Consider the following 26,490-nt stretch of genomic DNA (forward strand, 5'->3'; position numbering starts at 1 on the left):
ATCACAGTCTGTGTATTCAGGAAGAATGCCCAGACATTTGGGGATTTGTAGTGACTTTCTTTGTCTTTAGCATTAAATTGTATTAGTCAGCTATGTTCTATGGCGAAAACCAAATAGTACAGCTTCAAATCAATCAAGTCAAGAAGGATTTCAATGTCTTATTCTGAAAATGAAGAAACCTAAAAAAAAAACCTGAGATGTATTATAACTTTAATCAACAATAATTTCTACATAATTTGCTCATTCTTAATTTTTTTTTATGTAACCATCTAATTCACACCTAGGTTGAATGCCTTCTAGATAGACAGGCATCCGTTGGATCAAATGGGACAAATAAGGGGAGAATCCTCTAATAATGCTACCCCTTTATTCAATGATAGGTCTGAGCAGAGTGTCTTAAAGCGTCTTTTATGCTAAAAGAAAAAAAAATAAGTATTTCTCCTAAAATTCAAGGGCAGCTTACATGCTGAGATGAAAACTGCTAACTCTTTTCTTAACAACACCATATGTCTCCAATTGGATCATAATGCAGTCGGTTCTCAAGGGAACGTTATGCATGGAAGCTAACCAAATCGAGACACAGGCGTCAATGTGTGTGCACTCTCTGATTAACCAGGAGATGCTACTTTGGATTTTCCAGATCATCTAAATGAGTGTCTGAAGGGCCTTTCTCCTTTCCCAACACCTCTCCAAATGAACCGAGTCCTAAAAGGACCCTGACCCTTCTACAATATTTCTCTTTTTGTTCAGATTTCCTCTTCTATGTAGCCTCAATACATTTTAAGGAACTGAAATATTTAACCCCTGAACTCTCTAACCACGTGTTTTAAATAGCAGACACATTACATAGCAAACACTATAGAAGTCCAGCTTAAAAAAATCAAAAGGAAAATGTAAGACTGAAGAAGTCATATTTGTCCCCTGAGAAGCTCCAAAAATGAAAGAGCAATCAATAAACAAATATGGATTAGTCAGACATTTCTTTATCCACTCATTATAATTCTTCCTTTTTAGCACTTCGTTCAATCTTGAGTATTTTTATGCATGAGTAAGATATATTTTTAAATCTACTCACTTAATATTAAACACTTGCCATATATACTGCTACCAGATTAATAGCAAGTTGAGGCATTGCAGCTTAAGTCCAGACACATGTGATATATTCAATTCTTTATGTTGAATGTAGTTTTTAATAGCAGAAAGTTATATCATCTTATGATGTGTATAAAAGTTTAAGGACTTTGCCTTGGGAAATGTGAAATGGGACAGTCAAGATTGGTGCTTCTCAAACTATCTCTGATGAGTGGACAGTTTACAAAAAAAAAATCAATATGTCAGTGACATATTTTTTTAAAAATACGAAATTATGCATTCAGATTTCATGGCAATGTCAAATTGCTATGAAATTTCTAAATGCAAAAACAAACAAACAAACAAACAAAAACCCAAAAAACATTTCTAAATGCTTCCTCTCATGCTCTGTCCCCTTCTTGTGATGGACTGATAAGACATGGTTGGAAACTGGCATCAATCAGTGTACTTCACTGTGACTATCACTGTTTAGATAGATACATTATAAAATAGAAACAGGAGTCATGAACTTCCTTCACTTGAAGTGCATTTTAAACTATTCTTTGTTGTTTCTCTTCCAATTCACTTCAGAAAATCAGCAGCAGAGAGTCAAAAGAAAGGCCAAAGAAGAATCACCAAGAAGCTTTTGGTAGTTTTGAGAAAGATAAGTTGCTACTTATTATTTAAAAACACACAATTACAAAAGTAACTTTTTCATTCCCAGTGACCAACCAAGGGCTTTACCGTGTACTCATTTTAATAATAGCAATCAGCTTAGACACAAATGAATGATTATTTAATGGTATTTCTTACCTGGGATGCCTGGTGGTGTTTTCAGATATTTTCCATTAAAATGTTGAATTACCACTTCACATTTTTCAGTAGACTCCATTCTGGAAAAAGAGGTAAACAGGGGATCATATACTTTCCTAAGGTTGTGTATATTCAGGAAAAGTAAATAAAAATGAAAACGAAAATAGGAAAGCCATGGAAAAGCTTGATTTGAGAATTCTACAAGACTTGTCAACTGTTGCCATGACCACCATGATCAAAATATCACAAACTCACCATTGCTTAGAGCAGGTATTTATTTACTGCATTGAAAGTTGCCTGTGTGGACGGCTCTATGCTGATTCCTCTCCTAGAAGTCATACTGAGACATTGTCTTACTTAATCCACAAAACACTGTCTAGCATTTGAAAGTGCTCCATAAATATCTGTTGCATGTCTGAATTAGCAAACCTGAAAGATAGGTCTTGTTGCCCTTTACATCGAAGGCTCTGAGGCTTACACAGACGAACGACCTTGGCAATGAGTGGCAGAGTTGAGATTTTAACTAAGGCTTGTCTAACACCAAAGCCGAACTATAACTACTAAGCTATTGTGCTGAGGGACTCCACAAAACAAGCTGAGGAGATGTGCTGTTATTTCCACTTTGTGCAGTCTAATGTGATGATTAATATAGTAGTGTTGTCACAAACACCTTGACATTTTTATTGAAAACCCACTGGGTGAAGGTACAAAAGAGAATTATTTGGGGTCCCAAATGTGAGCAGAGAACATAAACATAAACCTCAACTCCTGAACTTTCTTCACTTTGAATTTTGGAAATCCTCTCTTTTTTCATACTAGATATCCATATTCCTAAACTAGGTTTCTTGGGTCAAATTTTGGCAACTTACTTGCAAGCTAATGAATGAACATTTTGAACTATACCATCATAATGTCAACATTGGTAGTGTTGCCCTATCCTAAGTAGACTAGTATTGGCAACATTTTCTAAATAATTAACTATACCAGGGCTTTATTTTATAACATTGGATGGGGAAGATAAAAATTAAAGGGCTGATTCTGATTAAAGGAAATTAAGTCCCCCAAACAGTACACTAGAGGCAAATACAAATTTAAAAAACAGCTCACACACATATTAAAGAATGTGGATGAAATGTGTGAAGTTTGTCTAAAAGGCAAAGTATAATTTTGGATTTTCTGCTGTGTTATTAATATGAGCTTTCTTGGAATGGAGCCTTTTAACTCAAGTTATAAAACTTCCCTACACCTAAATCTTAAGTGTGTTTTCAGGAGCCTATTACATGCACAGGAAGTAAGATAAGGGAAAATATGTAAACAAACACCAAATAAGTTACACATTTATTACAGCTACAGGAATTCAAATGTGAGAGGAATTCCAGGAACCAGGGAATCACTGAGAAGTGGGCACAGGAGGCCATAAGGGCCCTTAGAGAAGTCATTAGGGCAGGGAGCTGACCAGGCCCTGTGTCCTTTTAGAGGGGCTGAGGTGAGCAGAACACTGTGCCTGTGTGGGAGATTCAAGGGGGTTTGGGGTACTCTTGAAGATAAGCTGAGAGATGCAGACAAGGGCACCTGAATTATCAGGTTAAGAAATTCTAGATGGTATCAGGAGCATGTTCCAATGGGGGAGCTGTCATTATTTTCTGAGTCAATATTTTTTTAAAAAGGGTCTTTTCTGATGTATATTCCTATGAGGCATGGGATGGAGGCACATCTTTCTGTATAAAGACACATATAAATGGCAAATCTCTACCTACCAAGCAAAATTGACTTCCCTGGCATGAGACCAGTGCAGAAGGACAGAGCCACAGACAGAATAAGTCTGTACTTGGTTCAAAACTCTGCTGGCACCATCTTGAAATTCTTAATGATTTTCTAATAAGGGTCCTGCATTTTTATCTTTCACTGGGTCCCACAAATTATATCACTGGTCCTGCTATGGCAAGAAAGTGCAGGAAACCAATAGGTTATTATTCATTTATCAAATGGCCCAGTGGATCCACATAGGTGTTATTTTGAAAAACATGTAAAGAATGAATCAATTTTATATCCAAATGTGGGGGGAAAAAACAACTAAACCTCTTTAAGCTTAATAACATACAATTTTAATAAATAAAAATAAAAACAAAGAGAGCATTTTGTTCACTGCTTAATCACAAGTCCCTCCAACTCAGAAGATATTTGGGCTAGAAAGGCAAGATGAATCTTTCTCCATTCCAAATATTTAGGAATAGCTAAGTACAATTTTCCTAACTCCTTCAAGTTTTTCTTTCCATGGAATCCTTTACAGTAAATCTTCCAACCTGTTATTATTATTATTATTATTATTATTTTGAAGTAGGAAACTTGCATTTCTAGGAACAAAAGAATTCTAATTCTGTTCTCTGTCTTCCCACAGGATCTACTATCTATTGTCTCTTAGGGACAATAACCTTCCCTCCTATCAGAGACATGAATGGGAGAGGAAATGTAAGCCCTTAATTACTACAGATGTCACTTTCTGGAATTTTTATTCCAGGAGAGCTACAGAATGAAAAGCTTATGCCCCAGAGCCCCCCTCCTTGTTCAATCTCTCTCTGGATACTCATCTAGATAAAAGGCAGTTAAGAATCTAAAGCTTGCTTGCAAGAGTCCTACAAATCAAATCCTTTCTCTTTGTCTTAAAATGACATGGAATTTTAAATGAAGACTAAAACTAGACTGGGGTGTGTGTGTGTGCGCGTGCACGTGTTTGTTGATTCTATATGTGTTTTAGGAAATACAGAAGAAGCTAAAGTAGAAAATCAAGTGGCTCACCAACTCTACCCACCTAAACTATTTTTGCTCTGGATTGAAAGCCTCAAATCTTCCCTCTTGGATTCTAAGTATGATCATCTTTTCTTAAGACTATTTTACATCCATATCAAGCTGGATGGGGGCTGTTTCTAGGAACACAAAGACAGCGGCATAGATTGTTCACTTTGGCTTCATTCAGATTTAACTAAGTGAATGTCTGCATTGAGCCTTTAGAGACTCTCCTCTCTGAAAGAATAAGTGTAATAAAAGTCTGTTTTCTGTAGCTGCCGGTGCTTAGCGTCAAACCATGTTATGCTGCACCACCCAGCAGTGACAATTTCATTTTAATACACGGGGCACATTTTAACAAGGCAAAGCAGTCCCAGCAAAGACAGTGATATAGGAGCCACCAAGGGAAAGGCTCAGGGTTCCTCATTTATTTTATGTGGAAACTGAACAAAAGTGAGACTGGAGCTCTGGTGGGGCGGGGTGGGGGGGGAGACTGCATGTGAATAGCCACCTTAGGAAGAATGTGCACATTCTCTTCTCAAGTTTCACAATTAACTGCTTTGAAATGCCAGCTCAAGCTATCTGCAATCTGGCCCACGCTTCAGTTGAAACTGATACTAGCATTATCAAATGAGTCTGAAAAGGCGGCATGCCAGACAAAGCTGCCTTTACATGTCCCTTTCAGAGGGGCCACTGAATCACTACAACCACATCTATTCTTCCAGGCGGTACCTGAACCCCCTTGAGTACCTCGGGACAGCTCGCGTGCCAGGCCAACCATTCACCCGAAGATACATTAATTAGGTTCTTACAAGGCTCCAATCATTGTATAAAGCTTCAGGGTTTTCTGTTAGGTCTGATGTTTAAATATAAATACACATTAAAGGTCCCATTTGACATTCTTTCTTGTCTCAGGGCCTAGGAACCTGGCTTCAGTCATTCAAAACAAACCACAGAATTGTGATTTAAAAATTTTTTTTTTTTTTTTTTTTTACACCAGTTACTAAGGGGAGCCGGTTTCACAGCCAATACAATTCCCACAGGCAAGTTACATCAGAGGAGAGTTTGATCCAATATTAGTAGAATGTTCTGGGTCAGACTTGACACACAGATGTGGAAAAGGATTTTGCAAAACTATCTGCAGCCCCCATCTCAGCTCAATAAAGAATCTCTCAGTTTATGATCTTAAAGGAATAAGCATTATTAACCATATATTTAAAACAAATCCACCCTGCCACTTATTTTGATTAATTAGAGGTTTCCGCTATTGTGAAATTTTTGTGGTTTTGCAATCACAGGCTCTGTACAAATTATTGGCAACTTAGAATATCCAACATTGCAAGCCAGTCTTCCACCTAAATCCAGTTAGAGTTACGCAAAGGGACAACATTAATAGATTTTTAAAAGTACTAAAATGTGCACTCCTTCTGAGATTTCAAAAATAAATTCCATCATTCACTTCTTATTCTATTGTAATGGAAAGCACAGCGGTCGAGTCCCAGGAACAAAGATGAGTAAATGAGTTGAATTTTCTTCTGAGTTTTTAACATTTGTTTTCTATCTGCCAGGTGCTTGACATTCTTAGGATATAACAAGTATCATAAAGGCCAAATAATGAAGCAGAGCTGCCTCTCTGCCACCCTCCTTTGCCAAAACCCAGACATTTGGGTGGTGTCTTACTCGGCATTACAACACATTCCTCTTTAGGAAACGAAACTGTGGACAATATTTAACCAATTAAAACCCACTCCAGAGTTTTAGAATCACATAATTTCAGGACTAGAAATAGCCCCAGATATCAACTTCTAAATTGTACAGAAGAAACTAACACTAGTTGCCTTCCCTAGAGACTAGTTAGTGGATGAACCTGGAATAGAACCTTTGTCTCTTACCTATAAGAGATGGAGTTCCATTGCTGGCCTCCCATCATACTTCCTAATTTCCTGTACTCTGTCTACTTTAATGTGTTCTGATGCTGGATGGATCATGCACCCTCCATTCTAGTTCAATCTCTGTTAACTGGAGCAGCTATTCTAAAAAATGGAGATACACCATAGCACTTATTTCACATAGCATAATACCCTCTAGTTCCATCCAAACACATTCATCTGATGTGATTAGAAGGGTACTTCACCTCTATGGTATTCTTTCCAAAAACTTTTACATCATATGAATCCTATCATGAGAAAAACATCAGACAAACCTAACTCTGGAGACATTCCCCAGGATACCTGGCTAGTGCTACTCAGGAAAAACAAGGAAAGCCTGAGAAATTGTCACAAACTATAACAGACTGATGAGACACGACAACTAAATATACAAATGGCACCCTGGTTTGGATTCCAGAGCAGAAAAAGCATATCAGCGGAAAAAACTGGTGAAATCCAAATAAAGTCTGGAGTTTAGTTAATAGTAATGTATCAATATCAGTTTCTTAATTTTGACATATACACCATCGTGATGTAAAATATTAACAAATGACGTGGTGTGTATGGGAACTCTTTATTACCTTTGTAACGTTTCCGCTAAATTAAACTTACTCCAAAATAAAATGTTTATTTAAAAATGACTGTACATTAAAATGATCAGGAAACTATTTTTAAAAATACCAATGTCTGGGCCCCAGCGCATGAGATTCTAATTTAACTACTTTGGCATGAAGTCCAGGCACATATTTTTCAAAGCTACCCAGGTGATTTCAGTGTGCAGCCAGGATTGAAAATCACTGTTTTGGAGCTATTTGTCACATGTCCCAAACTAGAAATCATGGGCTGAATCCAGCCTTCAGGTAGAAAGTTTTGTTTGGACTATAAAGAAGTTTTAGAGAATCTGAAATGGCTGTCAGCATTTAAAGACTGGGAGACTTCACATGAAAATTTGGATTCCTGATGATGTGGTCTGATCCATGTTTTCTGCATGGCAACTATGGTACAATAAAAATAAATTTAGTCTTTGTCCCTGGTTTCTGACACAGAACTCCTAAAACCCATGGTATTTCCTGAGTGAAAGGAATGTCCTTCGTTACTTATAATAAGGTCTTTTGGGCCACACCTGAGTTTATGTTAATGAGGTGGCTCAAAGGGACCCCTAGAGAGATTCAGAATGGGGCTGATCACCACAAAGACCAAATGATTGGAAGGTTGGAGGCTTCAGCTCCACCCACCACCTCTGGGGATGGGAAAGGGGCTGAAGATAGAGCTCAATCACCAATGGCCAGTAAATAAATCAACTATGCCTATGCAATAAAACCTCCATAACAACCACTAAACAAAAGAGTTCAGAGAGCTTCCAGGTTGGTGAACACACTGATTTGCAGATTTGCCAGGAGGGTGGCATGCCCAGGGAAGACAGAGAAGCTCTGAGCCACTCCTTTTACCCTATATCTTGCCCTTTACATCTCTTTTGGCCATTCCTGAGTTGTATCCTTCATAATATACTAGTAAACAAAAGTAAATTGTTTTCATGAGTTCTGTGGATTGTTCTAGTGAATCAGCAAATCAGACGGGGTCCAGGAATGGTGGGAACAGTCTTGTGGGGGGACTGAGCCCTTAAACCTGTGAGGTCTGACAATAATCCTACATAGTTAGTGTTAGAATTGAATTGAATAGTTGGACACTCAGTTGGTGTCATAACTGGAGAACTGATGTAGAAAAACAACATGTATTTATTGTTAGAAAACCTCACACATTTGGTTTTAGAAGTGATGTCATCATAGCAACCATGACCTGAAGTTGAACAGTTGCTTTCTTTAAACAGAACCAGTTTGTCATCATCCCTACCATCCTTTATCAATTGCCAATGCTAAGGTAAAGTTGCAGATACTTAGTTATCATTAACCTTGCACTATTTTTTCTTTCCTTTTTTTTTTTTTATCAGTAAAGTCAAGGGGAAGGGAAAATAAGTCAATTTACCCATGTGTTTTCTGTTTACCCCTCTATATGCTTCAAAGAAGTGATCCATCTATGAACTGTGTCCTCCTAGCTCTTTTATCTGATGGCTTTTCATTGGGTTCAGCCACTGGGGGCCTGGTAGGAGTAAAGAGAAGTCTGACCAGTTCCTCCTTCTTCTCTCTTGGCTTTGGCACCCCCTCTCTGGCTGGGATTCCATCCCTCCCTGTCTCCAGCTGTTCCAGGCAGCTGCCCCCTTCCGTGGCTCTAGGTCTCACTAGTTCTGGGAGCACTCTTCCACCTGCCTTCAGCTGTCTCAGGGCAGCAAAAGCTTCCTTCTGCTGGTCATCTCTGGGTATCTCAGCATCCTTGGTCAGTTCCCTTCACTCTACCCACACTTTTTGTAAATCCTGCTTTACTCTAGTCTCTTCAGTTAAATCGTGTGGGGTGAAATTCTGTTTGCAGCCAGAATGCTGATGGCTCTGCCATAAAACTATCAACGCTGAAGGAACAAAATTATCCTGGAGGCTGTGTGTTTGAAGAAAAAGGCAAGGAAAAAAAAAAAAAGGTTTCTTTTACACCAGTCTGGGAACTACTTGTCTCTTAGATTATCTGCCTACCACCAGTTGACATCATAACCTAAATCTGTCCTTTAACCATAGATTAACGTTTTCAAAAGGAGTTTCGGTGAAGAAATGGAAGAAAATTAAATTAAAAACATTAAAATTGAGATAAAGGAGGAATAGATAAGTATAGTATGTTCAGATCTAGAAAAATCCTACCATTAAATGCCACTGGAATTCATTATCACTTTTAATCAATCTCTTTGAGCTACAGGCACATTTGATTCCTAGATATTATTATCTGTTACATCTCTTTTCTTTCCTCTATAAAATAGAAACTTTGCCTTTTTCTGGTTCCCAAACATGCCAAACTTGGCCCCATCTTAGATCTCTGATTGCATTTTCCCCTTTGCCAGGATTCCCTATCCAACCCCACCAAGAGACTCTCTTGTTCCTTCTTAACATCTGTGTCTCAGACTAAATGCTCTCTCTTCCGAGAACTTTCCTGTCCCTGACTTCTAGCCTCTCATTCTGCCAAACTCTCTATTGTACTCCTGTTTTATTTTGCCTTTATAGCCCTTTAATTATTTTATATGGATTATCTGATATTATTTGCTATCTTCTTACTTGTTTGGTTACATTTTTTTTGTCTCCCCAGTCTAGTAGAATGTCAGATATTTTTCTCCTGCATACCCCTCTGAATTAATATCTAGAACAATTACTGGCATATTATAGTGCCCAAGACATATTTATTGGATGAAATGAATGAATGAATAAATACATTATACATATCAGAAAAAGAGGCTCAGAGAGTTTATGTACCTGTCCAAGAACACAGATAAGAGGTGCAGAAGTTAAGATGCAAGCTATGTTATTTCTGACCCAGAAAGCCATTGTTCATAACCACACAGAGTGAGTGGATGGGATGATCCAACTCACAGAAAGTTGAGAATATAGGAAAGATACCAGACTTTCTGGACAAAGATAAAAAGACTCACACTTCTGAATCCAGATGACATTTCCCAGTATTTCTTCTTTATTGGTGGGAAGCAGACAACCTACCTAACATCCTCACAACCTTCAGATGGTCCAAGAGTCCCCATCACGGTTTGTGCTTACAGCCAGTACAGGGCAAAGACATCTTATAGGCCCTGAGCCCACTTAACGGTTACCGTTTCCAACCTTGAGGTAACAAAGTTCTCCAATTTCAGTTTTTCATGAGTAAATATTCAGAACTCTCCTCTCATCCTACAGAGGATGATCCTTGGGATCCAGTCATTTCAATGTTATAATGATAAAAACAATGTTATATGTTTCCCTCCTTCTCTAAGTTTTTAAAAAGCCATGTATAGAGCAAGAATTGAGTCCAGGACATTTCAAAATTATAGATTATTTGATGCAATTTAATCCATTTGTTTGATTGGTTGACTGGTTGGTTCTTTGCTTGGTTGGTTGGTGTGGGTCTCAAAACCCTGGGCTCCAAATATATGGAAAAGAAAGTAGAATGTTCTGCCATATCTCTAGTCATGATCATGACTTACTGATGGTGGAAGAAAGGAACGCTGCGCAGAAACAGATCAAGATAAATGAAGAAACACATAAAACAAGAACAAAGATCCGGAAGCTGAAGGATGGACCAGGAGTTTACTCTCCAGTAGATCACATCTGCTGGCAATTGGCTGAGGAATTAAGATTACCAAACAGAGTAACAGCTTTTATTCTCTTCAGTCTCAGCAAAAAACTGTAACCTGTCTCTGTGCAAACATAGCTGCAATCTGGAGATGACTAATCACTAAATTTACACTTGGAGATTTTCTTTGTTCACATTTGATTTCCTAGTTCCATGTAGGTTTGAGGTAGAAATGGCAAAACATTGCCAAAACAGCAAGGTGGGGGGTGGATTTTCAACACAAATATAGACTCCATCAGATCAAGAGATATGATCGAAACACATTCCAAACAATGACAATTCGGTAAGTGTGATGATCATTTTAAAGGGGCATATATTTGCCTGCAAAGGAAGCATTGGCATTTGCCTTATAATTTTTTTTAATTCCTGTATTTTCATTATGCTGATCCTGAGTCAGAGTTTCATTATATTTCAGGAGGGGAGAAGATAGGGAGCAAGAAATATCAGGAGGTAGAAGGTAAATCAATAGTATTTTAAAGATATTCAACACTAATTAAAGAAAATACAAAAAGAGTATTTTTCACCTACTATTTATACTGATTTTTAATAATCAGGCTGATATTTATCTGCCTATAACCACAATTATTATTTTTTTACTTAGCAAAAAGAAAGAACTGAAACTCTTTAATTGTAAAACATGTTCATTTAGTAGACAGAGACAGAAGACAGGGCTGCCCATATGTTAAAAGTCATTCAAACAAAATTCCATGAGAATCAAATTAAGAGTATTGAAGAGGGGTGAAAAATACTACAAAATACAAAGGTCTCTGTGCTCAGCGGTCTCTCACGCTCTTTAGCTCACCAGGGGACAGTAAATGCATTTCTTAAAGAGGTTCTATGTTCCCAGATGTTGAAGCTGGATTAATTGTGAATGTTTACCTTCCCCATCTCTTCTGCACTTTGGGTCATTCTTTACTGGCCTCACATAACACTCTTTCAATGTGATTTTTGTTAGACAAACGGTCTCATGTTTCTGGGAATGGGAAATGGATAACATGAACACACAGTCATGTGCATCCAGCCTCAGGCTGATTTATGCTCTGATCCTCACCCTGGAAGGCAAGGTAGTCTGTTGGCACCCACTAGCTTTGCAGTAGTGGGTTTGACTTGACTAACTGTCAGCATTCCCACCATAAACTTCTGTTTTTAGAGGCTTATGACTTGGCTATAAAATGCTGCCTAGAGGGCGGTGGATCTTACAAATTGTTTTAAGTTATAAGAGAGTAAAAAAAAAACATAAAAATAAAATAAAATGTCTGTAATTTCAGACATATCTGGTGCTTCTGGAATTTGAAAAGCCGGTAATTGTGCTGTCTGTGCACCCTCCTGGCATTCAAATCTATGCTTTGAAGTTCAATGTTTTAAATATAAAATGAAGATACTACCTTTACTTTGAAGAGATGGTTATCAAAGGAGATTAATGTAAAAGCTTGCAAGTAAAATAATAATGGGGGGTGTCTTTCTAGTTAAAGAATTTTGGGATATCTTACATATGAATCAAGGACCATATCTGGTGATTAGAAGTGACCAATGGTAATATTTAAAATGAAACTTGCCAGGGTATCTGGGTGGCTCAGTTGGTAAAGTGACTGATTCTTGGTTTTGGTTCAGGTCATGATCTCATGGTCTTGAGATTGAGCCCTGTGCTCAGTGTGGAGTCTGCTTGAGATTCTCTCCTTCTCCCTCTGCCCCTCACACTGCTCATGCTCTATTTCTCTCAAATAAAATAAATAATAAAAATCTTTAAAATGAAGCCTGATAAATTTATTCAGGTTACATGAATTGAGAGAGTCATAAATTCAAGAGATAGATTCAATTTACCAGGCACAATTACAGGCCGACAGTTCTCCCAATCAAATAAACATTTTCTTTTTTTTTTTAAGATTTTTTATTTATTTATTTGACAGAGAGAGAGACAGTGAGAGAGGGAACACAAGCAGGGGGAGTGGGGGAGGGAGAAGCAGGCTTCCAGTTAAGCAGGGAGCCCCAATGCGGGGCTCGATCCCAGGACCCCGGGATCATGACCTGAGCCGAAGGCAGTAAGCATATTTTTTTTAATAATGCCTGTATCACTGTGAAGTTTTAGAGGAAGAAATAATTTGTAAATCAGTAATAGTTGAGCTGATGTGACTATAGTTTCCTCTAAAACCCCAGTTCACCCATCTCAGAATTGGCTTATCATTACCATCAAATGCTACCATCCTGCACAGTTATAGTCAAAAACAAACAAAAACAAAACACTTGAAGTGATTTCATTTGTTCATCATCAAAAATTTACTGAAGATCAATAATGTGTCAGACAACATTCTAGGTGCTAGGACAGACATGAAGAAGAACAAGACATGGTCCCTACACTTGAAGAACAGGATGGGAGATGGATTCATGACCAGTTCATTTGACAAAAGGGGTACAGTGTGATTGAGGTGTCAACAGGAATCAGCTCCAACAGGAAAAATTTCTAAGAATGGAACACAACAATTTGAAATTTTACAGGCCTTCCAGATGATTTGAGAATCAGTCCTAATGGCTCTAAGTAATGCTTTTCAGGGTTTAGAGAGATGAGAGTCACCAAAAGTGCTTGATAAAGCACAGATTGCTGCACCTCATCTACCCCCCACCATTGCTGATTCAGTAAGTCTGGGATAGGGTCCCAAAACTACATTTCTAACAATTTCCCAAACAATGCTGATGTTTCTGTCCTGGAAACTACACTTTGAGAACCACTGTCCCAAGGCATCCATTGTATGTAATCCATTAACTTTTCTCACTAGCTGCCCACTATCCTGGGAAGAAGGGAGAAAATTGTCACTCAAGTTATCTCTGTTTTGTGGTTCAGAGGGATAGCTCTAAATGAGAAAGGCTGAACAACAGGAAAAGGGTGATATCTAAAAAGAAGGAAAACTGTGTAAAAGTGAATTTGTGAATGATCGAGTTTGTTAAGGTAGTAGCCACAGTGGTTTGAGAAAATGCAGAGCAAATGTCCAAGGCTGCATTCAGAGCAGGCATAAAAGAATAATTTAAAATTCCCACTCTTCCTCAGCTCCTAAAGAAAAAAAGAACTAAAGGATTTACTCTTCCATGAAATCACATACTGTGATTATAGTGTTGCCTCTTACAATGTGCATTACTTTGTTCTGCACCAAGAAGAATATTCTTGATTTTAAGCAAACTGAAAGTGTATAGAGAAGACAGAAGTGAGAGAAATGAACAGCCCAATCTCTGTGTTATAAGCTGAATTGTGCCTCCACCACAACAAATTCCTATGTTGAAGTCCTTCATAATGTGAGCATATATGGAGACAGGGCCTCGAATGGGTGGGTCCTCATCCAATCTGACTGATGTCCTTTACTTTTCTTTTTTTAAGATTTTTATTTATTTATTTGAGACAGAGAGGGCACAAGGGTGGGGTGAAGCAGAGGGAAAGAGAGAAACAGACTCCCTGCTGAGCAGTGAGCCCAACAGCGTGGGGCTTGATCTGAAGCCCCTGGGATCGCGACCTGAGCCAAAGGCAGATGCTTAACTGACTGAGCCACCCAGGTACCCCTGATGTCCTTTAATTTTTTTTTTTAATTTAAGTATTTATTTAAATAATCTCTATACCCAATATAGGGCTCGAAATCATGACCCTGAGATCAAGAGTCACATGCTCTTCTGACTGAGCCAGCCAGGTGCCCCATGACTGATATCCTTTTAAAAAGAAGAGAATAAGACACCATATGAAGGCCATGTGAAGATACAGGGAAAACAAGGTCATCTACAAGACAAGGAGAGAAGCCTCAGAGGAAACCAAACCTACTGAGACCATGATCTTAGACTTATAGCTTCCAGAACTGTGAGAAAATAAATTTTCGTCATTTAACCCACCCAGTCTGTGGTATTCTGTTACGTCAGCCCTAGAGAATTACTATACTCTGTATCAAAAGCCCTTTGCTTGGGAAAAAAAAAAAAAAAAAAAGATCACCATAGATCTTAGAAAATGTTTTCTCTTGATAAAGTTGAAATATGTTCATTTCTAAGCAGGAATACAAATGAAGGAGAAACTCATTTGTTAGAGAGAGTTTTTTGGGGGACAAGAAGTGGGAGAAGGACCAGAAGGATGTGCATGCTGTGCCTTTCAGCGAATTCCCATACTGGCCAGACCTCCCACAGTACCTTAGACACTATCGAACAATGAGGACATTGGCAAAATTCAGAGCCCTGGGTGATGTGATTAGCTCTGTCTTGCCCGTGCAAAGGAGTAGTTACCAATCATCTGAAAAAGTGAATGCCTCAAGTATATGTTCAAGTCAGGGAAAGTTTCTTCATTCTGCTTATTTCTCTTCAACTCATCATGCATCTTGTATATGTCTACCAGTCTACTAGAAAAAGGTGGGGATATGAATTTTTTTTATTTTTTATTGTTATGTTAATCACCATACATTACATCATTAGTTTTTGATGTAGTGTTCCATGATTCATTGTTTGTGCATAACACCCAGTGCTCCACACAGAACGTGCCCTCTTTAATACCCATCAACAGGCTAACCCATCCCCCCACCCCCTCCCCTCTAGAACCCTCAGTTTGTTTTTCAGAGTCCATCGTCTCTCATGGTTCCTCGCCCCCTCCGACTTACTCCCCTTCATTCTTCCCCTCCTGCTATCTTCTTCTTTTTCTTTTTTCTTAACATATGTTGCATTATTTGTTTCAGAGGTACAGATCTATGATTCAACAGTCTTGCACAATTCACAGCGCTCACCATAGCACATACCCTACCCACTGTCTATCACCCAGCGACCCCATCCCTCCCACCCCCCACCACTCCAGCAACCCTAAGTTTGTTTCCTGAGATTAAGAATTCCTCATATCAGTGAGGTCATATGATACATGTCTTTCTCTGATTGATGTATTTCACTCAGCATAACACCCTCCAGTTCCATCCACATCGTTGCAAATGGCAAGATCTCATTCCTTTTGATGGCTGCATAATATTCCATTGGGTATATGTACCACATCTTCTTTATCCATTCATCTGTCAATGGATATCTTGGCTCTTTCTGCACTTTGGCTATTGGGGACATTGCTGCTATAAACGTTGGGGTGCATGTACCCCTTCAAAACCCTACATTTGTATCTTTGGGGTAAGTACCCAGTAGTGCAATTGCTGGATCGTATGGTAGCTCTATTTTCAACTGTTTGAGGAACGTCCATACTGTTTTTCAGAGGGGCGGCATCAGCTTGTATTCCCACCAACAGTGTAGGAGGGTTCCCCTTTATCCACATCCCTGCCAACATCTGTCAGTTTCCTGACTTGTTAATTTTAGCCGTTCTGACTGGTGTGAGGTGGTATCTCATTGAGGTTTTGATCTGGATTTCCCTGATGCCGAGCGATGTTGAGGACTTTTTCACGTGTCTGTTGGCCATTTGGATGTCTTCTTTGGAAAAATGTCTGTTCATGTCTTCTGCCCATTTCTTGATTGGATTATTTGTTCTTTGGGTGTTGAGTTTGATAAGTTCTTTATAGATTTTGGATACTAGCCCTTTATCTGATATATCATTTGCAAATATTTTCTCCAATTCTGTCGGTCGTCTTTTGGTTTTGTGGACTGTTTCTTTTGCTCTGCAAAAGCTTTTTATCTTGATGAAATCCCACTAGTTCATTTTTGCCCTTGCTTCCCTTGCCTTTGGCGATGTTTCTAGGAAGAAGTTGCTCTGGCTGAGGTCGAACAGGTTGCTGCCTGTGTGCTCCTTTAGGATTTTGATGGACTACTGTCTCACATTTAGGTCTTTCAACAATTTGGAGTCTATTTTTGTGTGTGGTGTAAAGAAATGGTCCAGTTTCATCCTTCTGCATGTGGCTGTCCAATTTTCCCAACACCATTTGTTGAGGAGACTGTCTTTTTTCCACTGGACATTCTTTCCTGCTTTGTCAAAGATTAGTTGACCATAGAGTTGAGGGTCCATTTCTGGGCTCTCTCTTCGGTTCCATTGATCAATGTGTCTGTTTTTGTGCCAGTGCCATACTGTCTTGATGATGACAGCTTTGTAATAGAGCTGGAAGTCCGGAATTGTGATGCCGCCAGCTTTGCTTTGCTTTCTCAACATTCCTCTGGCTATTCGGGGTCTCTTCTGGTTCCATACAAATTTTAGGATTATTTGTTAGATTTCTTTGAAAAAGGTGGATGGTATTTTGATGGGGATTGCATTGAATGTGCAGATTGCTCTAGGTAGCATTGACATCTTCACAATGTCTGTTCTTCCAATCCATGAGCATGGAAAGATTTTCCATTTCTTTGGGTCTTCTTCAAATTCTTTCATGAGTATTTTATAGTTTTCTGAGTACAGATCCTTTGCCTCTTTGGTTAAATTTATTCCTATGTATCTTATGGTTTGGGGTGCAATTGTAAATGGGATCGACTCCTTGATTTGTCTCTCTTCTGGCTTGTTGTTGGTGTATAGGAATGCCACTGATTTCTGTGCATTGATTTCATATCCTGCTACTTTACTGAAATCCTGTATGAGTTCTAGCAGATTTGGGGTGGAGTCTTTTGGGTTCTCCACATACAGTATCATATCATCTGCAAAGAGTGAGAGTTTGACTTCTTCTTTGCTGATTTGGATGCCTTTGATTTCTTCTTCTTGTCTGATTGCTGTGGCTAGGACTTCTCATACTATGTTGAATAGCAGTGGTGATAGTGGACATCCCTGCCGCATTCCTGACCTTAGGGGAAAAGCTCTCAGCTTTTCCCCATTGAAAATGATATTCGCTGTAGGTTTTTCATAGATGGCTTTTATGATATTGAGGTATGTACCCTCTATCCCTATACTCTGAAGAGTTTTGATCAAGAAAGGATGCTGTACTTTGTCAAATGCTTTTTCTGCATCTATTGAGAGGATCATATGTTTCTTGTGCTTTCTTTTGTTAATGTATTGTATCACTTTGATTGATTTGTGGATGTTGAACCAACCTTGCAGCCCAGGGATGAATCCCACTTGGTCATGGTGAATAATCCTTTTAATGTACTGTTGGATCCTATTGGCTAGTATTTTGGTGAGAATTTTTGCATCCATGTTCATTAAGGATATTGGTCTATAATTCTCCTTTTTGATGGGGTCTTTGTCTGGTTTGGGGATCAAGGTAATGGTGACCTCATAAAATGAGTTTGGAAGTTTTCCTTCCATTTCTATTTTTTGGAACAGTTTCAGGAGAAGAGGTATTAATTCTTCTTTAAATGTCTGATAGAATTCCCCTGGGAAGCCATCTGGCCCTGGGCTTTTGTTTCTTGGGAGATTCTTGATGACTGCTTCAATTTCCTTAGTGGTTATAGGTCTGTTCAGGTTTTCTATTTCTTCCTGGTTCAGTTTTGGTAGTTGATACATCTCTAGGAATGCACCCATTTCTTCCAGGTTATCTAATTTGCTGGCATAGAGTTGCTCATAATATGTTCTTAGAATTGTTTGTATTTCTTTGGTGTTGGTTGTGATCTCTCCTCTTTCATTCATGATTTTGTTGATTTGGGTCCTTTCTCTTTTATTTTTGATAAGTCCGGCCAGGGGATTATCCATCTTGTTAATTCTTTCAAAGAACCAGCTCCTAGTTTCATTGATCTGTTCTACTGTTATTTTGGTTTCTATTTCATTGATTTCTCTTCTGATCTTTATTATTTCTCTTCTCCTGCTGGGTTTAGGCTTTCTTTGCTGTTCTTTCTCTAGCTCCTTTAGGTAGAGGGTTAGGTTGTGTATTTGAGACCTTTCTTGTTTCTTGAGAAAGGCTTGTATTGCTATATACTTTCCTCTCAGGACTGCCTTTCCTGTATTCCAAAGATTTTGAACAGTTGTGTTTTCATTTGCATTGGTTTCCATGAATTTTTTTAATTCTTCTTTAATTTCCTGGTTGACCCATTCATTCTTTAGTAGGATGCTCTTTAGCTTCCATGTATTTGAGTTCTTTCCGACTTTCCTCTTGTGACTGAGTTCTAGTTTCAAAGCATTGTGCTCTGAGAATATGCAGGGAATAATCCCAATCTTTTGGTACTGGTTGAGACCAATTTGTGACCTAGGATGTGATCAATTCTGGAGAATGTCCCATGGGCACTAGAGAAGAATGTGTATTCCAGTGCTTTGGGATGGAATGTTCTGAATATGTCTGTGAAGTCCATTTGGTCCAGTGTTTCATTTAAAGTCTTTTTTTCCTTGTTGATCTTTTGCTTAGATGATCTGTGCATTCCAGTGAGGGGGGTGTTAAAAGTCCCCCACTATTATTGTATTGTTGTCAATGTGTTTCTTTGCTTTTGTTATTAATTGACTTATATAATTGGCTGCTCTCATGTTAAGGGCATAGATATTTACAACTGTTAGATCTTCTTGTTGGATAGACCCTTTAAGGAAGATATAGTGTCCTTCTTCATCTCTTATTACAGTCTTTGTTTTAAAATCTAATTTGACTGATATAAAGATTGCCACCCCAGCTTTCTTTTGGTGTCCATTAGCATGGTAAATCGTTTTCCACCCCCTCACTTTCAATCTGGGGGTGTCTTTGGGTCTAAAATGAGTCTCTTGCAGACAGCATATTGACGGGTCTTGTTTTTTAATCAAACCTGATAGCCTGTGTCTTTTGTTTGGGGCATTTAGCCTGTTTCCATTCAGGGTAACTACTGAAAGATATGAATTTAGTGCCATTGTATTGCCTGTAAGGTGACTGTGACTGTATATTGTCTGTGTTCCTCTCTGATCTATGCTGCTTTTAGGCTCTCTCTTTGCTTAGAGGACCCCTTTCAATATTTCTTGGAGGGCTGCTTTCGTGTTTACAAATTCCTTTAGTTTTTGTTTGTCTTGGAAGCTTTTTATCTCTCCTTCTATTTTCAATGACAGCCTAGCTGGATATAGTATTCTTGGCTGCATATTTTCCTCGTTTAGTGCTCTGAGGATCTCATGCCAGTCCTTTCTGGCCTGCCAGGTCTCTGTGGATAGGTCTGTTGCCAATCTAATGTTTCTACCATTGTAGGTTACATATCTCTTCTCCCGAGCTGCTTTCAGGATTTTCTCTTTGTCTCTGAGACTCATATGTTTTACTATTAGATGTCAGGGTGTTGACCTATTTTTATTGATTTTTGAGAGGGGTTCTCTGTGCTTCCTGGATTTTGATGTCTCTTTCCTTCCCCACATTAGGAAAGTTCTCTGCTATAATTTGCTCCAAAGTACTTTCTGCCCCTCTCTCTCTTTCTTCTTCTGGGATCCCAATTATTTTAATGTTGTTCGCCTTATCATATCGCTTATCTCTTGAATTCTGCCCTTGTGATCCTGTAGTTGTTTCTCTCTTTTTCTCAGCCCCTTTATTTTCCATCATTTGGTCTTCTATATCACTGACTCTCTCTTCTGCCTCATTTATCCTAGCAGTTAGTGCCCCCATTTTTGATTGCACCTCATGAATAGCCTTTTTGATTTCGACTTGGTTAGATTTTAGTTATTTTGTTTCCCCAGAAAGGGTTTCTCTAATAACCTCCACACTTTTTTCAAGCCCAGCTCATATCTTTAAAGTCGTGATTCTGAACTCTAGGTCCGACATCGTACTAATGTCCGTATTGAGTAGGTCCCTGGCTGACGGTACTACCTCTTGTTCTTTTTGCTGAGGTGATTTTTTTCATCGTGTCATTTTGTCCAGAGGAGAATAGATGAATGAGAGAACAAAATGCTAACAGGTTAACAACGTCCCCAGCAAATATACTCTATACAAATCAGAAAAGACCTGAAACCAGGGGAAAAGAAATGGAAAGAAAGAAAAAAGAAAGGGGGGAAAAAAAAGAAAAAGAAAAAGATAAAAACAAACAAAAACAGAACAAAACAAAACAAAACAAAAAACAGAATATGATCAAATATCATCAGGCTAGTACATAGATCAGTGCCACACACTAGATTTTGGGTGTATTTTGGTCTGTTAGAAGAAAGTGCCTCCTAAAATTTTAAAGGAAGAAAGACTTATATATGTACAAAATAAGGGTTGATACAATGGAGGGATGGAAGATGACTGTAAAGATGAAAATTATAAAAGGTTTTGTAAATGGAATTGATAAGAAGTTGTTTGAAAGATGAAAGAAGAAGATTTAAAAAAAAAGAAAAGTAAAGAAAAAAACGGGAGAGACTGTGATCAGGCAGGAGACTAGAACAAAGCCATACACTAGTGATTTAGGGTATATTTTGATCTATTAGAAGAAACTGTATCTCAAAATTTTAAAGAGAGAACAACTTATATATATATGCTAAAAATAAGGGTAACTACTATGAAGGGATAAAATATGACTCTAAAAGTGAAAAATAAAAAAATGTTTTTTTAGAAAAGGGATTGATAAGATGTTGGTTGAAAAAGGGAAAAAGAAAAATTCAAAAAAAAAACCCAAAAAACAGTTAAAAAAATTAACTTTGGAAAACTAATGAATCATGGTAAAAAAGCCATGAATTCTATGTGCAGTATTCCCGTAGCGCAGGAGTTCTCCCGTTCTCCTTGATCGGTAAAACTTGATCTTGGCTTGCTGGCTGTTCCTGCTGATCTTCTGGGGGAGGGGCCTGTTGCCATGGTTCCCAAATGTCTTTGCCTGAGGCGGATTTGTCCCGCCCTTGTCGGTCTGGGCTAAGCAAGCTGCTCGGGTTTGCTCTCAGGAGCTTTTGTTTCCTCCAAGCTCTCGGTACAGCTTTGGAGGACCAGGGTGAAAATGGTGGCCTCCCACTCTCTGCCAGGAGGAGCTGAGAACTTGGGGCCCCGCTCCTCATTGCGCCCCCAGAGAAAAGCAGTCAATCACTCCCATCTCCCTAGTCTCCGGCTGCACTCCGTACTCACCCGGCCTGTGACCGAGCGTTTCTATCTCTGGCACCTGACCCCATGTGGAGTCTCCAAACCCAGCAGATCCCTGCAGTGCGTTCCCGTGCCGCTCCACCTTGGGGAGGAAGGGGAGTCTCCCCGGCTCTGCTGCTTGTTGGGTCCCTGCTGCAGGCGCAGTGGCCTGACTGGGCCGCGGATCACGGTTTATGGCAACCCCGAGCTGAGAGCCTGCGCCTCGGCTCCGTCTCTGCAGCCGGCTTCCTCGCTCCGATACCTGGGAGTTCTGCCGCATTCAGGCACCTCCAGTCTTTCTGTGACCCCGAGGGTCCTGAGTCCACACTGTCTCGCGAGGTTTCCACCTCCCGCTTAGCCACTGCAGCGACTTCCCTCAGTGGAACTGACTTCTAAAAGTTCCAATTTTGTGCTCCGCTGCTCTAGCACTTGCCAGAAGCGGCCGATGGAGACCCCCTCCCCCGCCGTCTATCCTCCCGAATATCGCCTCGGATTCACTTCTCCGCACGTCCTATCTTCCAGTAAGTGGTCGCTTCTCTGTTCAGAGAGTTGTTGCTATTCTCTTCTTCGATCTCCTGTTGAGTTCATAGGTGTTCAGAATGATTTGATTCCTATTCAGCTGAATTCCTGAGACCAGACGAAATCCAGGTCTCCTACTCCTCCGCCATCTTGCTCCGCCCCACCCCCCCACCCCCCCGCGGATATGAATTTTAAGACATGGTCCATGACTTGTAGGAAGTCAAGTTAGAGATTGGTATGTATGTATGTATTTAGAGAGACAGAGAGAGGGAAAGTGAGCCCAGGAGGGGCAGAGGGAGACGGAGAATCCCAAGCAGGCTCCATGCTCAGCACAGAGCCCAACACGGGGCTTGATCTCAAGACCCTGAGATCATGACCCAAGCTAAAGTCAAGAGTCAGATGTCTAACTGAATGGGCCACCCAGGCGCCCCTACAATTTGCTATCTTTCTTTTTTATTTTTTAAGATTTTTTATTTATTTATTTGACAGACAGATAGAAGCCCTAGTAGGCAGAGAGGCAGGCAGAGGGAGAAGCAGGCTCCCCGCTGAGCAGGGAGCCCGATGTGGCACTCGATCCCAGGACCCTGGGACCATGACCTGAGCCAAAGGCAGCCGCTTAACTGACTGAGCCACCCAGGCGCCCCAATTTGCTGTCTTTCAAAGTGGGTTAATAAAAGTTGGTTTGGAATGGTTTCCAGGTAATGGCAGGGTTTATTATCAATGGACACACCTGTCTGCAAAGGGCTGACTTCCCAATGACTCTAGCATTCATTCACTCATCCATGTTAAGTCAGCTGGAGACACATAAACACACCAAGCCATGGAGACACGGCTTTTACTCTCGTTCTTTGTTGTTGAGCAGTTTCTTTTTCTCTGTGGTTTCTTTTGCTTTGTTTTTCATGAAAGCACAGCAGGTACAACCATTTTAACTCCGTTTCTGGCTGAGATCTTCCTTTGTAAACATCCCTTAAAGTTAAGATGAAAACTACTTTTCCTTTTCTGAGAATGAAAAAAGTGTAATTTGCTTTTTTCTGTTCTGCGTAAAACATCAAAACCACATAGCCAGGGCCTCTTAAATGCAAATACCCTCCTAATCCCCCCACTTATATTTCTGGGTTCCTTGGGACTTCCCAACAATTCTTGTTTCTCGAAATTTTTCTTCTCTTCCTTTTCTTGACTGAGAAATTCTATCGTCTCATTCTTTGGAAATCAATGCAAAAACATTTGGATGCTTTGTGCACCACATGGGCTCTTCAGCTTTGGGGTATTGGGCATTTATTACCATTAGCAGAAATTGGCAGCATCTGATTTTGCTAATCTACAGGCATAGAGAGAATTGGGAACTGGGTATGCATATCATTATGACCTGAGACACATATAACCATTCTTTGTACATACAGATTTTAGCAAGCACAACATATTTATAATTACATTGGAATTCTTTGGATTGAAGCAAAGATAGAGAGTCGGTTTGAAAAGCTACTTTTTTTGCAGGGAGAGGCTAAAATAGTCTATTGCTTTGGGCCCTAGTTCTAGAAAGGAATGGAATTAAAAGGGAATAAGGAGGAAACATAAGTAATACATGTACATGTACATAGCAAGTGTTTTACCTGGCAAAGCCAACGCCTCTGCTGACTCCATTAGCATCTCTTAGTATTCTTGTGGAAATGACGTGTCCGAAGGGTTTCAGCATATTTTCAAGTTCCTGCTCATCCATAGAAATGGGGAGATTTGAGATGTATAGGTTTGTTGGGTCTTGCTCTTGTTGCTAAGGGAAGGAAAGAAACAAATGCATTAGGTTCTGAATATTGAAAAACCTACTGCACAAATGGATAGACTTTTGCTTGAACTGCAGCATGGATTCCCAACTTCAACATACTCCTGAACATTCTTTTACTAAGGGCAATACTTCTTCTCAACGAATTCCCTTCTTGCTGAGTGTTTCTCATAGAAACAATGTAATAAATGAAAAGCAAGCTTTCTGCCCAGCCTCCTTAGGAAAGAAAAATAAACTTTTTTTAAAAAAAGGATTTTATTTATTTATTTGAGAGAGAGAGAGAGAAAAAAACAGCATGAGAGGGAAGAGGGTCAGAGGGAGAAACAGGCTCTCCGCTGAGCCGGGAACTCGATGTGGGATTCCATCCCAGGACTCTGGGATCATGACCTGAGCCGAAGGCAGTCGCTTAACCAACTGAGCCACCCAGGCACCCAGAAAAATAAACTTTTATTGCAAGTGAACTAAGGAAACATGTGTATTCTTTTCCATTACCACTAACTACTGCTTCTACTCTCACTGCTCCAATTACCATCACTACTAGTTACAAACGTTGCATTTAGTGAGCACTCATTATAGGGTTAAGCATGTTTTACACAGTTAACATGCATTATTTTATTCAATATTCCTAATAAATAGAATTGTTATCATTTTACAGAAGACAAAACTGATCCCTAACTTGTCCAAGTTATAGTGTTCATAAGTATCAAAGCCAGGGCTCAACTCTGGGGCTATCACCAAAGTCTGTGGGGTATCACATAAGTCCATAGGCTTCACTGTCCTGCTCTACTACCTTCCACTTGACAAAAAGGCTGGGGGGAGGATGGGAACCACATCGGCCTCAGCATCACTGTGGAATTTGCTAAAAATGCAAATTCTCAGGCCTTACCCCAGAACCACTGAATCAGAAACTTGAGGGTGAGACAAGCAATCTGTGTTTTGACCAGCCCTCCAGGTGATTCTGATGACTGGGCAAGTTTGGGAACTGTTATCCTATACATACATGTTGATGTTTGAGTGAGATTATGATGTCTATCATTTTCTAATCCAATAGCAATAGTGCTAAGTACATTTCCTTAATAGAATGGGAACCGAAACAATCACTAGCATTATCTCTATGTCCATGAATGTTCTCTCTTTCACACAATGAATTAGGGTTGGGACTTAGCTGTCTGTATGTATCAAGATAAAACTGCCATAAACCTGACATATTAGCCATTAAGATCAAAATATATCATATATTTAACTGCACCTTTATATTTTAACCAAAACAACAACCTTAACTTCAAGGATAATCAAGATTAGATTGGAAAAAGAAATTCTGGAATCTATAGGAAATGACATTATGGGACAGTGAAACATCTTTTGTAAAGATATCTCATATTCTGTAGAAAATTTGAGGTTTTAGGACAATGAAAAAAATACAAGCAAGATTCCAAATATTATTTCAAGACAAAAAATAATTTTGGTATGAAACTATTGTTTTTAACAGTTCTAAATACTCAGATTGGTCATAATATTTTTATTAAGCTTTGAGATTAATAAGATGTATTATTACATTAAATTTTTTAACAGTTTAGTTTAGTTTATCACCATGGAAAATGGTAAAAATAAACATATAATCATTCAGAAAAAGACAACACAGCTTTAGTGTTTAGGAACAGTGTAAGTGTAGAAACTGTGTAACTGTAGTTAGTTTCTCTCCCCCTCTCTAACACACACACACACACACACACACACACACACACACACACACACTGCTAAAAAAATGGCATGATCCTAGAGCAGAAACAGAGATAATATTATCCATTATCCTTTCCTAAGTGGTCACGTTCATGTTTTTGTTTTTGTTCTATTTGTGTGTTTGTTTGTTTGTCTTTTGCTGGGGTAATGAGAAGAAAAAAAGAAAAGAAAAAGTGGTGTTTCAGAGACATAATAAAATGAATCTTATATACATACAACTTTAAAAAAATTTTAAATATATTTTAGGGAGAGACAGAGAGAGCATGAGTGGGAGGGGCCATGGGAGAGGGAGAGAGAATTTGAGGCAGACTGAGCACAAGCTGGATGTGGGGCTCGATCTCACACCACTGAGATCAGGACCTGAGCCAACACCAAGAGTCAGACAAAATGCACTGCGCCACTGAGGAGCCCCTATATAACTATTATACTATTTTACTACCCATCATTTAATTTTAATCTTTACATCACTCCAAAAGTAGCTTGGCAAATATCAATATATTCATTGGATAATGAGGAAATGGAGCCATGAAGATGTATCATCTTGCCCAAGGACAATCAGATAATTAGTGACAGGATTGGAATTAGATTTGGTGACCATGTTTCCTATCTTCTAGCTCAGTGTGCTTCTCACCAGCCCAATGTTTCCCAAGCTTCAATCACCTGCATATCACCTGAGAAATTTTTGCCAGCCACGTACAACTTTTTGTTTACTGAAAAGCTTTCTTTAAATCAACATACCTTTGTCCTTAAATAAGTTTATTTAAAAAGTAACTTTCTGTTGCTACCAAACCAAAAAGCTGGTATTACTTGGCATAAATAGGTTACTTACCGTAAGAACAAGAAA

General features: G+C 39.2%; 1 protein-coding gene across 15 annotated transcripts in view; it reads right to left on the reverse strand.

Moving 5' to 3' along the window:
- The window catches only part of RBMS3 (RNA binding motif single stranded interacting protein 3), an 830,766-nt gene that overhangs the window by 259,374 nt on the left and 544,902 nt on the right, over nt 1–26,490 (reverse strand). For all 15 annotated transcript variants that reach the window (XM_027584288.2, XM_027584297.2, XM_027584292.2 and 12 more), the window contains exons 5-6: nt 23,740–23,897; nt 1,885–1,964 (exon numbers count right to left, since the gene is read on the reverse strand). In XM_027584288.2, coding sequence (XP_027440089.1) covers nt 1,885–1,964; nt 23,740–23,897 — 238 coding nt within the window. The remainder of the gene's footprint in view (nt 1–1,884; nt 1,965–23,739; nt 23,898–26,490) is intronic.

Source organism: Zalophus californianus, chromosome 1 (genome assembly GCF_009762305.2).
Source record: "Zalophus californianus isolate mZalCal1 chromosome 1, mZalCal1.pri.v2, whole genome shotgun sequence".
NCBI lineage: Eukaryota > Metazoa > Chordata > Mammalia > Carnivora > Otariidae > Zalophus > Zalophus californianus.